Raw genomic sequence first — 12,661 nt, 5'->3', positions numbered from 1 at the left:
AATCTATCCCCAGACCTCATATGCCTGTTTTCCCATTGCCCAGGTGGATCAATCAGTATGGTAGTCCTGCATTCCTGGAAGAGGAACAAAGAACAGTTGGTAATGGCTACAGCCCATGTTCCTGCTCGGAACAACAGTAAGCCAGCTGCAATTCATACACCTTTTTGTGTTGTTTCGGTTCAAAACTGGAGCAGAGTACGCTTAATGCACTGAAAAATATTTTTATCAGTCAAGTATGTTCTCCCAATTCAGCTTTGTTGTAAAAAACAACATTTATGCGTTGCAAGTTTTTTCATATAATACAATACAAATCTGGTACAAGAGTTGTTTCAAAAAGACAAGATTATGGGGGTTTAGGCATTTCAGGGTGTGCTATCAGGAACGCTGACACTCTGTATCCCATCTGCTTTATTTACTACCACCCACAAAACTGTGCTATGCAATCTTGTACAGCTATACAAGAGTTAACCTTCTCCAAGCTGCCATTATCAAGCAGGAGCACTGCATCGCTCTGAGCTCCAAGTTCCATGAACTTGCCTCAAATCCATCCTCCAATATTAATGTCCTGGGGCTTTTTCTCCCTTCAAACCCCCTTACAGTGAATCCTGAAAGAATAACCAGAATTTCTGGGAAGGAGTACTCAGTTGCTCTAGGGTTACATGATATATTCAACAATACTGTTTGTGGCCTTGGAATATTTTTTTTTTTTTTTAATATCGTTTTGCAAGAACCAGGATGTCAGACTCCTACACACAGAGTAGGGCTGGGAACATCTCACAGGGCTTTGCACGAGGCCAGTATTAACCATGCAATAATAAACTCCAGATTTCTTCTTAGTACTGTCTGCGTGTTTTTATGTTCAGCTTTAACGTCACCAACACGTAAGATTCCACATTTTAATACAGAGCTTTAGACATAGCCCTGAGAATCTTACTGCATTATACATCTATATCTATCTGTACACAACAATTAACCTGAGACTATGAGAATGACAAAAACTAGTCATCACACAGGCCAGCATTATCATAACACCCCTGTATATGTTTTGGGAATAGGAGGCTGCTGTCTTGGTTCTATTGGCTAGCAGAAACAATTCACTTAAGATTTACATTACTTAAAGGGAATTCAACCCCCCACTAATAAAAAGCCCTACCCTGCATAGTCCCTGCTTCCCCCCCCACACCTGTAAGTAGCCCATATTCTTTATTTATCTCTCATCGCAGAGTCAACAGAGCTCACGGGCACTATCTTCCGGCTCTTCTGTATACTTCGGGTTTTCTTCCTTCCCTTCAGCAATTTCCAGCAATTTCCATCACTTTCGGCACATGCACAGTTGTCACGAACCGGAAGACTACTCCAACTGCGCATGCGGCAAAATTAATCTTACTTGCCGCATAAGAGCAGAGATGGCGCCTGTGAGCTCCACTGCGCCCACGAGAGGTAATTAAAGGATTAGGGGCACTTGCAGGTGTTATCACCTGTGCGGGGGGAACTATGTAGGATAGTGGGTAGGGGTTTTTATTAGTGGGAGGTTGAATTCTCATAATAGAGCCGTGGCATCTATTATGGTAAATCAATATTTTGAGGATAAAGCCAGATCATTGCTAATACAAGAAATAGTAGCCGCGTAGATATGAGCTATTAACCCTGCCTATTAAACATAAGGATTGATAATATATAAAAAGAAGGCAAATATGGAAAGCACAAACCTTACATTAATGAAATATCTTCATTTCTTACAACTTTTAGAGAAACCAAAAAGATTTTGTGAAGCCCCCCCAAAAAAAATGTTTTTATATAAATATAAATACACACACACTTTAAACAAGAACTGAAAACTTAAGTTATAGAAATGTTAGCGGTAATCATGGCGATATCATGAAAAACACACCTATTATATTATCCATAACCCAGTCACCATTTTTATACAACATCCATTTTCTTTTGCAAATATGCAGATATCGGGTGTAATTTTTCACAGCTGAATGTGCATTGTACAAATAGCCATTGTCTCAATACATCCAATATGTTGTAGACCTCTCAATTTCACTTTCATATGCCAACAGGTCAATGCCATAGGCCAATGGTTGGCGTTAAAGATCACCTGATTGAAAAATAAAAAGTCTGGTGCTGTGTGGTACTCTGCACTGCTATCATTGCTCGGTGGCATCGTCAAACATACCGAGCAGATTGCGAGGAAGAAATAAGGTACGCTGGACTTCAGCATCCACAAATCCAGAGGAGCTATGACTGGTGGAGGGGCTTCTAGACTTGCCTGTAGAATCCTGGCTAATCCGACTGACATTAGGCGTTAGAGGCAGGGCAGACCTAGAGAGAGGCAGAGTATTACCCTTAATGTAGCTTTAACACATTCTACAACATTAATAGCAGACCCTGCCTCAGGTCCCTATCACATTCACACTTATGGTCAATTTCATCAGAAGCCAAATAAACTTCCTGTAGGTTTTTTTTTTTTTGGAGTGTGGGAGAACATAGAGGAAACTCATGAAGAAAGATGGATACCGACTAAAAATTGTGTAGAGATGAAAAAAAAAAAAACATGGATACCGACTAAAAATTGTGTAGAGATGAAAAAAAAAATACAGGTACCAAAAGGTAATAAAAATGTAATTCTGGCAGCACAATGTTTCATGTGAAGTTTTAAATGCGATGTCGTCTGTGACTTACCTCTTTCTCATGCTGAATTCAGGAGACAAATTGCGAGGGGTAGAGGTACTTCCAAGTGACGGCCTTGAGAGTAGATCTGGAGAATGTCTGGGGAAAAATCCATCAATTTGAGATTTCTGTGCTTCTATATCCCCCCCCCCCCGATAGGCAGGTGGCTGCCATTCTTACAATGGCAGGCCACACAGATGGTTTGGGCTTTTCTTCACTAGTGAAAAATGCCTGAATATTACAGTAGGTGTACAAATGTCTAAATGTGTTACCATATTATAACTGCATTAAAATTGTTTAATATGTAAAGATGATCCATTTGACTGCACTAGCTTTGATACCTGCCAATGAGCTCCTGCCCATGGTATGTCAGATTTCGGTGAGTGGCCAGTGGGCTTGGCGGTACCTCAAACACATCATCACCAAGACTCTCATCATCCCAGTCACTAGAGAAGCTGCTCTCCCCAAGATGGTTAGGAAAAGGAGAACAGGGAGGTGACCTTGGAAGAGCCCTCAATCCACAGTAATGTAAAAATCCTATAACAGGACGATTTAGCCATTGAAACACGAAAGATAGAAGCCAAACTATGAACTGAAACAAAGAAAAACATGAAAGGAAGATGCAAATGCAGGCAAATCTGAACACTAGAATACAGACAAGTTATATCAGCACTACTGCCAAGAATTGTCTGTTTTACTACGTGTAGAAGCATTCCTTTTCTGTTCAAGCTATTCTACTCAAACTGTTACACTTATATGTCAGTTCATGTTCTGCATTGGGACAGCATAGTGCTTGCAGGTTATCATTGTTTTCTAAAGTTCTGACTTTGAGTTCAACCTGGCTGCTATCTGCAAAGGTTCTATGGGTGGCCATACACTGGGCAGATTAAAGCTGCCAATATTGGTCCTTTAGACCGATTCAGCATCTTATCTGCCGGTGTGTGGGGGCATCCGACAGGTCTACCCGATTGATATCTGGGCAAAAATCGGCCTATCGATTGCACAGCTTTGATTTTTCCCGCAATTGAGGACTGCATTGGATAGTTGATGTGGCCCTACGATCCATCAGTGCCGATTTCCTTTGTATTGTTCGATTGTTTGGCCCTAGAGCCGATATTAACCCGATATCGCCCTGCCGTTAGTAGGCATATCTGGGAAAGATCTGCTTATTTGGCAACCTTACCAAACGAGCAATCTTATCCTGTATGGCCATCTTATGTCATTGCTGTGTCTGTATGAAATTCCTATAACCGATCCTAGCGTGTGAATGAAAGAGACCTTAGATTGGAAGGCCAAAGTCACACAAAGCGTATGCCCTGCTTCTGTCCGCCGGCGTTCCTATAGCCTTCCGTGTTTAGCTGCACTGACAGGCACATCGTCAACTTGAGTGCAGCTACACGGCGCAGGGTTTGACTTGAAAATGCCAGGTTGTGAACATGAACGTTTTTGATCTCTGCTGCACAAAGATGCCCACAGGAATATCATTGCAGCTAAGCACAGAAGCACATAGGAGCACAGAGAGAGAGAGAGAGAGAGAAGCCGGGCATACGCTTAGTGTGACTTTGGCCTAAACTTCACTCGGGCAGGGATTTTCAGCATATAAAATCAAATGCTTTAACGCTTCACTGCTCTATAAACGCTGCTATCAAGGAATGATCCGGTTTTTAGGATCTGTTGGACAACAGATGAAAGCTCTTATATAAAGAGCAAAATAACCAACTTGTAATTTTCCTTTCTTTTCACTAGCTGTGCTTTACCTAACTAAAGAAAAGGAGACCAACCACGCGTTGTGTGGATTAAGGTGGCCATAGCTGTAAAGATTTTTACAAGATCTTTTCGTTATCACAAGACCACGATTATCTCGAAACGATCGTTTAAATGTACGATTTCTCCATCAACTAAAAAGACCATTTCAAGCGATGTTGCCAGGAAAACGGAGGGTAGCTGCCTGCTTGGCCCTGCAAACATAGATAGATTGCACTGGAACCGACAACATTTTTTTAACCTGGCCGATCAATTTTCTGACAGATGTCGGACGAAAAATCGTTGGATGCACGATCGTTCGATTCCCACTAACTTCATGATAATTTGACGGATTGGTCGGATTGCACTGAAATCGATTGTTCACTAACGAAAGATCTTTGCGTCTATGGGGACCTTTTGTCATACGTTCTCTGGTTGCTTATCTACTATAAGGAGTACCCTGGCAAAAGTTAGCAGCAAGAATCCTTACCTGATAGACTGCTATTATCTTGCCAAGTGTCCTTTCCTGCGCTAGTGTCACCATCCTCCATCTCTCTGCATTACGGATAGCAGGAAGGGAGAGTAGCCAGTCTACTGTGGCACGGCGGCGGTAATCAGGCTCCAGCATTGCAGAAAGAACTTTTAGGAAGTCTGGTGGCAGGTCTAGATAATCGTTTGCCATTAAAGAAAAGGTTATATTTAGCACAGACTTCTCCATTTGATCTCATTATGAGCCAACTTTACTATTGCGACATCCTCTTATAGGAATAATACTTACAATCGGCCCTCAAGTCAAAACTGATATTTTGTCCCTGTATCTGTAGGGTCTACACTCTATAGTGAAGATACACTTTCTTTAATCCTGGTGGTGCTTCATGGTTATTCTACCAGTAATATAATCAGTAGGATTTTTGGGTTGTAGCATGCTTAAACAGTGAAGCAGAATGCCAGCAGTGTAAAAGTCAGACATAGCCATATTTAATTATAGGTCATGTGCCGACAGTAGAATGAATCGGCTACAATTTTCTATTAAAGGAGAACAAAACCCTAAAGACAAATATGATTAGAAATGCCATATTTTATACATTGATCTTAATGGAACAGCCTAAAGGTTAATCATCTCTATACCAGTAATTATCCAAGTTGTGCACAGCAGCTCCCCATCTTAGATCTGTAGATCATCTTTAAGGGTCAGTCCACACAAACAGATTCAAACTGCCTTTGCGTGTCTTACCCTTAGGGTAAGTCCACACAGGGCGTTTTGGGGAGATTTGGTCGACTTCGGAAAATGAACCGCCGCGTGTGATTAGTGCCGGCGTTTTTTCATTTTAGCCGGCGCAGAGTCAGGGAAGCCGTTTGGGGAGATTGGTCGCCACAAAATCGAGGCGATTAGTCGCCAGGCGACCAAATCTCCCCAAAACGTCCTTTGTGGACTTACCCTTAAGTGTCAGTAGAACTGTACATGCTTGGTGTACTTGTGGCTGCCGTTGAGAAGCTAAACTTGGGGGAGGATGCAAATAATCTAGCAGAAGATAAGGTTTTCCTGACATGTAAGCTAATGTTATTTAATTGTAATGCTATTTACACTGGTTGCTATGCGGTCATGTAATCGGAATCATTATCAGCCTTGTACTGGGACATTTATATTGTGTATATATACTGTATAGTGTGTGTCAGTGCCTAAGCTCAGGTAACTGCCTGCAGCACAGAGCATGTGACATGAATCAGCAGAAAAAAGGATGGGGAGCTCCTGGTGCATCTACATAGGCACAGATCTTACCTGCTAAAAGACCTTGGGCTGGTATAGAAGCTCAAAATCTAAATGTTCACCATTTTACTTTACTTTGTTAAAGGAGAAGGAAAGGTTAAAACTAAGTAAGCCTTATCAGAAAGGTCCATCTAAATATACCAGTAAACCCCCAAAGTAATGTTGCTCTGAGTCCCCTGTCAAAAGAAACACTGCATTTCTTTCCTTCTATTGTGTACTCAGGGGCTTCTGTATCAGACTTCCTGCCTTCAGCTTAAACCTCATTGCCCTGGGCAAGAGCATGCTCAGTTTGCTCCTCTTCCCCCGCCTCCTCCCTTCTCTACTGTAATCTGAGCCCAGAGCAGGGAGAGACTCAGGCAGGAAGTGATGTCACACCATGTTAATACTGCAGCTCCTATCCTAAACAAACAGAGAGTTTCTAGAGCTTTTTACTCAGGTATGGTAAAACATTCTGCAGAATAAATATAGCATTCTAGCTTGCACTATTGCAGCTAATCAATTGGCAATAAAATGCCTCCGTAGCTTTCCTTCTCCTTTAAAGGAGTGGTTCATCTTTAAAGGAGGACTAAACCCCCTTTCTAATAAAAACCTCTACCCCCTACCTTCCATATCCCCCCTACCTGCTCCCCCCACAGAGGAGTTAACAAAAGTAAATACCCCTAAACCGGTAATTAGCCCTTGTTGCAGAGTCAGCGCAGCGGAGCTCATGGGGGGCATCTTCGATTATCTCAGTAAGGAAGCTCCATATCGATGCATGCACAGTTGGAGCATTTTCCTGGTTCGCTACAACTGTGCATGCGCCGAAGATTACCGAATAGGCTAAAGATGGACCCCATGAGCTACGCTGACTCTGAAACAAGGGGTAATTACTGGCTTAGGGGTATTTACCTGTGTTAACTACTGTGCGGGGGAAGGGGTACTGTGAGGCTACAATTTTATTACTTATACTTCAATTCCGGCCCTGTCCTACTCATAATCTAGCCACTTATTAAAACCACTACTTGGTTAGATGGCTGCTGAAATTCCAAACTGGGGAGTTAATGAACAAAAAGCTAAATAATGAAAATACCAAACAAATGAAAACCAAGTCTCAGAATATTATTCTCTAAATCAAGTAAAAGTCAATGTAAAGGTGAAAATCCCCTTAAAGCTTTAGCGCTCCATTAAGGCCTTATAACATCAGTGGTTTCCTGCTTTAGCATATGATTTCTTTCAGGCCAAACCAATAGTACGGTGAGGAAAACATCAGTTTGATCAAAGTTTTCTGGGTGTACCATAACCAAGACGCCTGACACACAGTCTGATTTTTTTTACCACTGCCCTCAGGCAGAGAACAGCCCCTTCTGCTTGTCTCAATTCCTTACTGCTCCTTATCTGATGAATGGCAAATGTGTAAATGAACACAGAGCAGTGTGTAGGCAAATTTCAGGGGTATTTTTTCAGGCCCTCTTCTCCACCCGAGGACAGTGTAAGACAAAATTGTATCAAAGGCCTAATAACAGACATGTTGTTGACAATGCATTGGCACCTTTGTTCAACAGTTCTGATACCTTATATTTTCACATGTTCTTGGACTTTGAGACCCCCTATACCATTTACAGAAATGTACCCCAGGCAAGCATCTCTACTTCAATGGTTTCATTGCCAACGCCAACTCAAAGTGTTTATTAAAGGAGCTCACCTGATGTAAACTCTGTAGGGAGATGCCCTTGTCTCAGCTGTTGCCAACCATCTCCACCTTTCGGAAGCTCCATATTGCAAGCGACTTCTAGAAGACTCATTCCAAGACTGAAGGGAATGGAAAACCAGACAACAGACTTTAAGGGTGAGATTTCTTAAAATGTGACATTAGAACTCATAACAGAAAAATTCACCCTATGGGATTCTTGGAATCGTACTTGTAAATTCACCATTTGATAAAGTTAGTTTTTTTGTGGTTGATTCTAAATTCACACTTTGATAAATCTGCCCCTAAGTATTTTCATTGAAAGCCCACCATGGTGCAAAATACCTTCTGTTATGCTGTAACAGGAATTATTATCCCCAATGGGCCCACAACAGAATACCAGCCAAGTGTTAAATCTGAGGATATAATTCCACATACAAAGTGGTAAATCAGTTAATAATGCAATTCTGCAGATTCATGTGTCTAGCACCAGCAAGGGGACTTATTTACTAAATAAGTGGCATGGCAGGGATTATATTTCACTAGCATTGCAATTAATCTTGTAAGGGCAACACCTTATGTCAGCATATTAAAAAAAAGTCTATCTGTGGATAATTATGACGTGCCAGCACCTGGATTATGCTCACCTGAACACATCAGCAGCCTTCGAAAAGATACCATCCAACAGTTCAGGTGCCATATAGCGAGGGTCACCTTCCTGTGCTTCCCCACTTCCTTCAGTCCCATCCAATTCTACCATGAGTCCGAAATCACCAAGTTTGCAAACACCAGAAAAAGAAATGAAGACATTAGCTGGCTTAATGTCAAGGTGCAGAAGGTTGCGATCATGAAGATGTTTGAGACCATGCAGCAGGTCACAAGTTATGTTCCATACTCGACGTGGAGGAAGAGACCCAGCAAATTCTTCAGAATGCTGTTGCAAACTCCCTGCACATAACTCTGTCTGAAGGTAGAGCATTCGTTTCTCTTCCCATGCTCGCACAAAACGTAGGCAATTGGGGTGCTCCCCAACTCGCTCATGCTTCCTCACCTCCTGAAGCTTCCGTTGCCGGTCTGACTCACCGCGGAACGGAGATACAGAACGCTTTACAGCATAGAAGCATCCATCCTCAAGGCTTTGCACCTAAAGAGCATCATACATTAGTCAGATGTGAAGGCAATATTCTAAACAGGTCTGTGATATAGTTAAAATAACAAAGGCCAAGTTCATCAAATTTGCAGCAAACGAAAAACGATACAAACAGGAATGTAACTTATATAACATATATGAAGTGGTGGAAACTTTCATCCCAAATGATATTTGTCATAAAGTGCAAGACTTTCTCACCTTGTATACCTCCCCAAAGGATCCTCTTCCTAATTTGCAAATGCTTTTAAAACACTGCTTGAAAAATGTATCTCCTTTGCTCTGGTCATAAAGCTTGCTTGCAGGGGTTTTATTTTGGGGACTTCGAAAAGAAACGCTCTGTGGTCTGGGCTGGCTCCAAGATCGCTGTTTATTTGGGAAGATACGGCTTACAGGTAGAGCGCTTTTAACTGGAGGTCTGGGTGGGAGGGTATAGCAAAGAGAGCGCCCTCTTTTCTTAAGTGAAAAGCTTTGCTCTGCCTGGCTAAAGTAAGCAGGCATAGGGATTGGAGTGCGAGTCAGGGGAGTCTCTCCCATGTCATCCCCTGGAACAGGCATAATGAGCAGGCACCTTAAAGGTGAACGTAATGGTGGTCCTTTTTATCTCCAGATATACAGAAGGCTGTGGGCAAAAAAAAAATAAACTTAAACAAAAAAAGAACATCACCTTTTTAAAATCAACAAAACTTACAGTAATTAACTAGTGAGCGGGTGACCTCTAGTTGTGAAAGAGTTACATCTTTTTATAAGCTATGCAGATAAGTGAGATGCTAGAGTCTAAAGAAGTTTAAACATATATATATATATATATATATATATATATATATATATATATATATATATATATATATATATATATTCACAGACCAAAAGGCGCACACCGTTTACTTCGGTACATACCTGGGTGCCTGCCGAGTTTAGGTATGTATATGTATGCAGAAAGGCGGCACTCACAGGGTTTTTAGTCAAAAATAAAAAGTTCTTTATTAAATCTCAACGTTTCGATCCCCCACAGGGATCTTCGTCAGGAGTATACAAACAAACAAAACCTATATATATATATATATATATACACACACACACAGGTAATTCATATAATTTGGATAAAAGGCGCCTCATTTCTCCAGTTGAGTAACCGCTAGAAATTACAAATTAATACTGCCTCCTGAATGGTTGCGGTGAGTGAAGGTGGCCATAGACGTTCCAACTACGACTTTTACAAGAACGATTATTCGTAGAAAATACACACTTGAAGAGCTGAATCGTCAGATATACAGGTAGAAACAATAGAATTCCATCTGTATCCGATTCAGCACTAACAATGGTCGATGATAAAATTTTACAGTCAGCCCAATTGACGACCTCATCTCCCACCACACACAGAATATCGTACAAAAATTTGTTTCATACGATATTATCAGTGCATCTATGGCCACCTTTACTAGATCAATTTGCTATTTTGGAGTAGCAAAAGATTTTCCCTTTCTGCTACATACCAGACACAGTTATCATTATGGGCGTAAAGTAGGCATGCTTTTCGCTTGTGCCGTCCGTTGGATCTTTATATGTATTTTCTATTGTGAGCAAATAAAATGTAAAGACTGTACAAACTGCTTATGTGGTCACACGTGTTTAAAGCTTCAACAGAACAGGATCTGCACATTTTTTATGGAAATGGTTTCTGCTGTTGGACCTAATCTTTAGCTTTTGCAGAACTCAGATCAATAAAAGTCCTTCAGAGATTCTAAAGCCATTTAGTTGGTTCATTCTTCAGCAACCTGTTCATTGCAACTCAAGGAAGGAACCATTGAGTAAGAGTTTGAATTCCCATTTACTTTTGCCCTAATAATCCTGCGACTATGTCTGTGGAATGTTAGTTGGACTACACCCTCTTGTGAACTGGACAGCTGGTGAGGATTCCTGGAACCTGAAATACACGATGGTTAAAACATGCAGTCTTGTACAGAGTTGCTTATAAGTGTTCCTGCTGTGGAAGGCTTTACAGAAAAGGCTGTTGTTGAATTTGGAATATCCATGCCACTCTTTTCCTAAGGGTAAGGCCACACTGGGCGTTTTGGGGAGATTTGGTCGCCTGGCGACTAATCGCCTCGTCTTTGAGGCGACCAGTCTCCCCAAACGCCTTCCCTCACTCACTCTAATCACAAGCGTCGATTTGTTTTCAGAAGTCGCCGAAGTTTCCTCGCGAGGCAGGTGACCAAATCTCCCCAAAACGCCCAGTGTGGCCTTACCCTTAAAGTACATAAAATGCATCCCGCCTTCCTCATACTGATGTGCTAATGTGTTTTACTGTCTTGTGGCACAACCCTTCCTTAATCTATAAGCAGTGAATGAACTTGGTTTATGTGGCTCAGTCCACAGTCTCCTTTAATAACTAATTTTTTTTTTTGGACTGTTTCATCCCACATAAGAACTTACACAGTCACCTCTGAACTTGTGACTTCACCGGGCTATTTTTTCGTTTGTCTGCAAGTCTCTACTTATATTACGGCCAAGTCAATCAAATGAACTGCAATCAGGCGCGGAAGACTGCTGCAAACATATTTATCACACGGTTTGTTTACGTGGCTATTTCAACTGTCACACATTCTGCATGTTCTATTCAGTTTCTGCTTGTGCTATGTTATCCAAATGCTACAATTTTTGTCTGTCACTTTCTATTTTTTTTAACAGGAAGTGTCTCTTGATTTACCAAATTGGTTGTGTCCCTATGAATGTTTACAAATGAAGGGTAATAATAATGGCAGTCATGTCCATGCTCAGTCCACTGGGCTAATTTAACCTTCATGTATATTAAGATGGTTTTTGCCCAGCTTGTCTCTATCTTTGGGACAGTGGCTCTTCCCGGGCTGTCTCTTTGGGACAGTGGCTCTTCCCGGGCTGTCTCGTTGGGACAGTGGCTCTTCCCGGGCTGTCTCGTTGGGACAGTGGCTCTTCCCGGGCTGTCTCGTTGGGACAGTGGCTCTTCCCTGGCTGTCTCGTTGGGACAGTGGCTCTTCCCGGGCTGTCTCGTTGGGACAGTGGCTCTTCCCGGGCTGTCTCGTTGGGACAGCGGCTCTTCCTGGGCTGTCTCTCTTTCTTTGTGACAGTGTCTATTCCCAGGCCGTCTCTTTCTCTCTCTGTGACAGTGGCTCTTCCCAGGCTGTCTCTCTCGCTCTCTCTCTCTGTGTGACAGTGTCTATTCCCAGGCTGTCTCTCTCCATGACAGTGTCTCTCTCTCTGTCTCTGTGTGACAGTTTCTCTTCATAGTCTGTGTCTCACAGTGCCAGTGTAAATTATCCGGTACCTCAGAGAGAACTTATAGCGCGTCCCCCTGGTCCATACAAAAACTTCCCGGCAGGCTCTTTCTTTCTTTGTCTCTCACTTACACAATTCTGGATTTGGGCCCCCAACGCCTCTTCAACAACACCCGCCCGTTTGCGCATCTCCGTCACATTCCCACACACCGACTCCCCGAGTCCCTTCTATGACTTGTGATACAAATACAAATTGGCGCCAAAACATCGTAGCTCGACATTATATGACGTCACCTCAGGCTGGGAAGTAGCACCGCCCACTGTAACAGAAGTCACACCCTCCCAACAGTAACCGGCGTTGGAGACCGCCTTTATCCTCTTCCAGACTCGCCCACGCTTTTGGGGAT

The 12,661-nt window shown here is 42.3% G+C and overlaps 1 protein-coding gene across 5 annotated transcripts; it reads right to left on the bottom strand.

The window, feature by feature from the left end:
• Positions 1–205: 205 nt before the first annotated feature.
• pkmyt1.S (protein kinase, membrane associated tyrosine/threonine 1 S homeolog) lies at positions 206–12,644 on the bottom strand. 5 transcript variants are annotated; one of them, XM_018237192.2, is made up of 8 exons: positions 12,549–12,644; positions 9,202–9,622; positions 8,501–8,997; positions 7,869–7,975; positions 4,910–5,082; positions 3,018–3,268; positions 2,689–2,775; positions 206–2,328 (listed from the first exon to the last, which is right to left on the bottom strand). In XM_018237192.2, exons 2-8 carry the CDS (start codon positions 9,556–9,558, stop codon positions 2,154–2,156), a joined length of 1,647 nt encoding a protein of 548 aa, XP_018092681.1. In that variant the 5' UTR covers positions 9,559–9,622; positions 12,549–12,644; the 3' UTR covers positions 206–2,153.
• Positions 12,645–12,661: the final 17 nt, after the last annotated feature.

The sequence above is a fragment of the Xenopus laevis genome, chromosome 9_10S (assembly GCF_017654675.1).
Source record: "Xenopus laevis strain J_2021 chromosome 9_10S, Xenopus_laevis_v10.1, whole genome shotgun sequence".
Classification (NCBI taxonomy): domain Eukaryota; kingdom Metazoa; phylum Chordata; class Amphibia; order Anura; family Pipidae; genus Xenopus; species Xenopus laevis.
The sequence above is the reverse complement of the archived record's forward strand: the minus strand, read 5'-3'. Positions and strand labels throughout refer to the sequence as shown.

What these genes read in the sequence shown, in the direction of transcription:
- pkmyt1.S (XM_018237192.2), bottom strand. Translation starts at nt 9,558, where the DNA reads ATGCCTGTTCCAGGGGATGACATGGGAGAGACTCCCCTGACTCGCACT. An exon ending in CCCTACAGAGTTTACATCAG is followed by an intron (nt 5,083 to 7,868) that starts GTGAGCTCCTTT and finishes ACGATTATCTAG; the next exon opens with ACCTGCCACCAGACTTCCTA. An exon ending in GGGCAGGAGCTCATTGGCAG is followed by an intron (nt 2,776 to 3,017) that starts GTATCAAAGCTA and finishes ATTTTTCCCCAG; the next exon opens with ACATTCTCCAGATCTACTCT.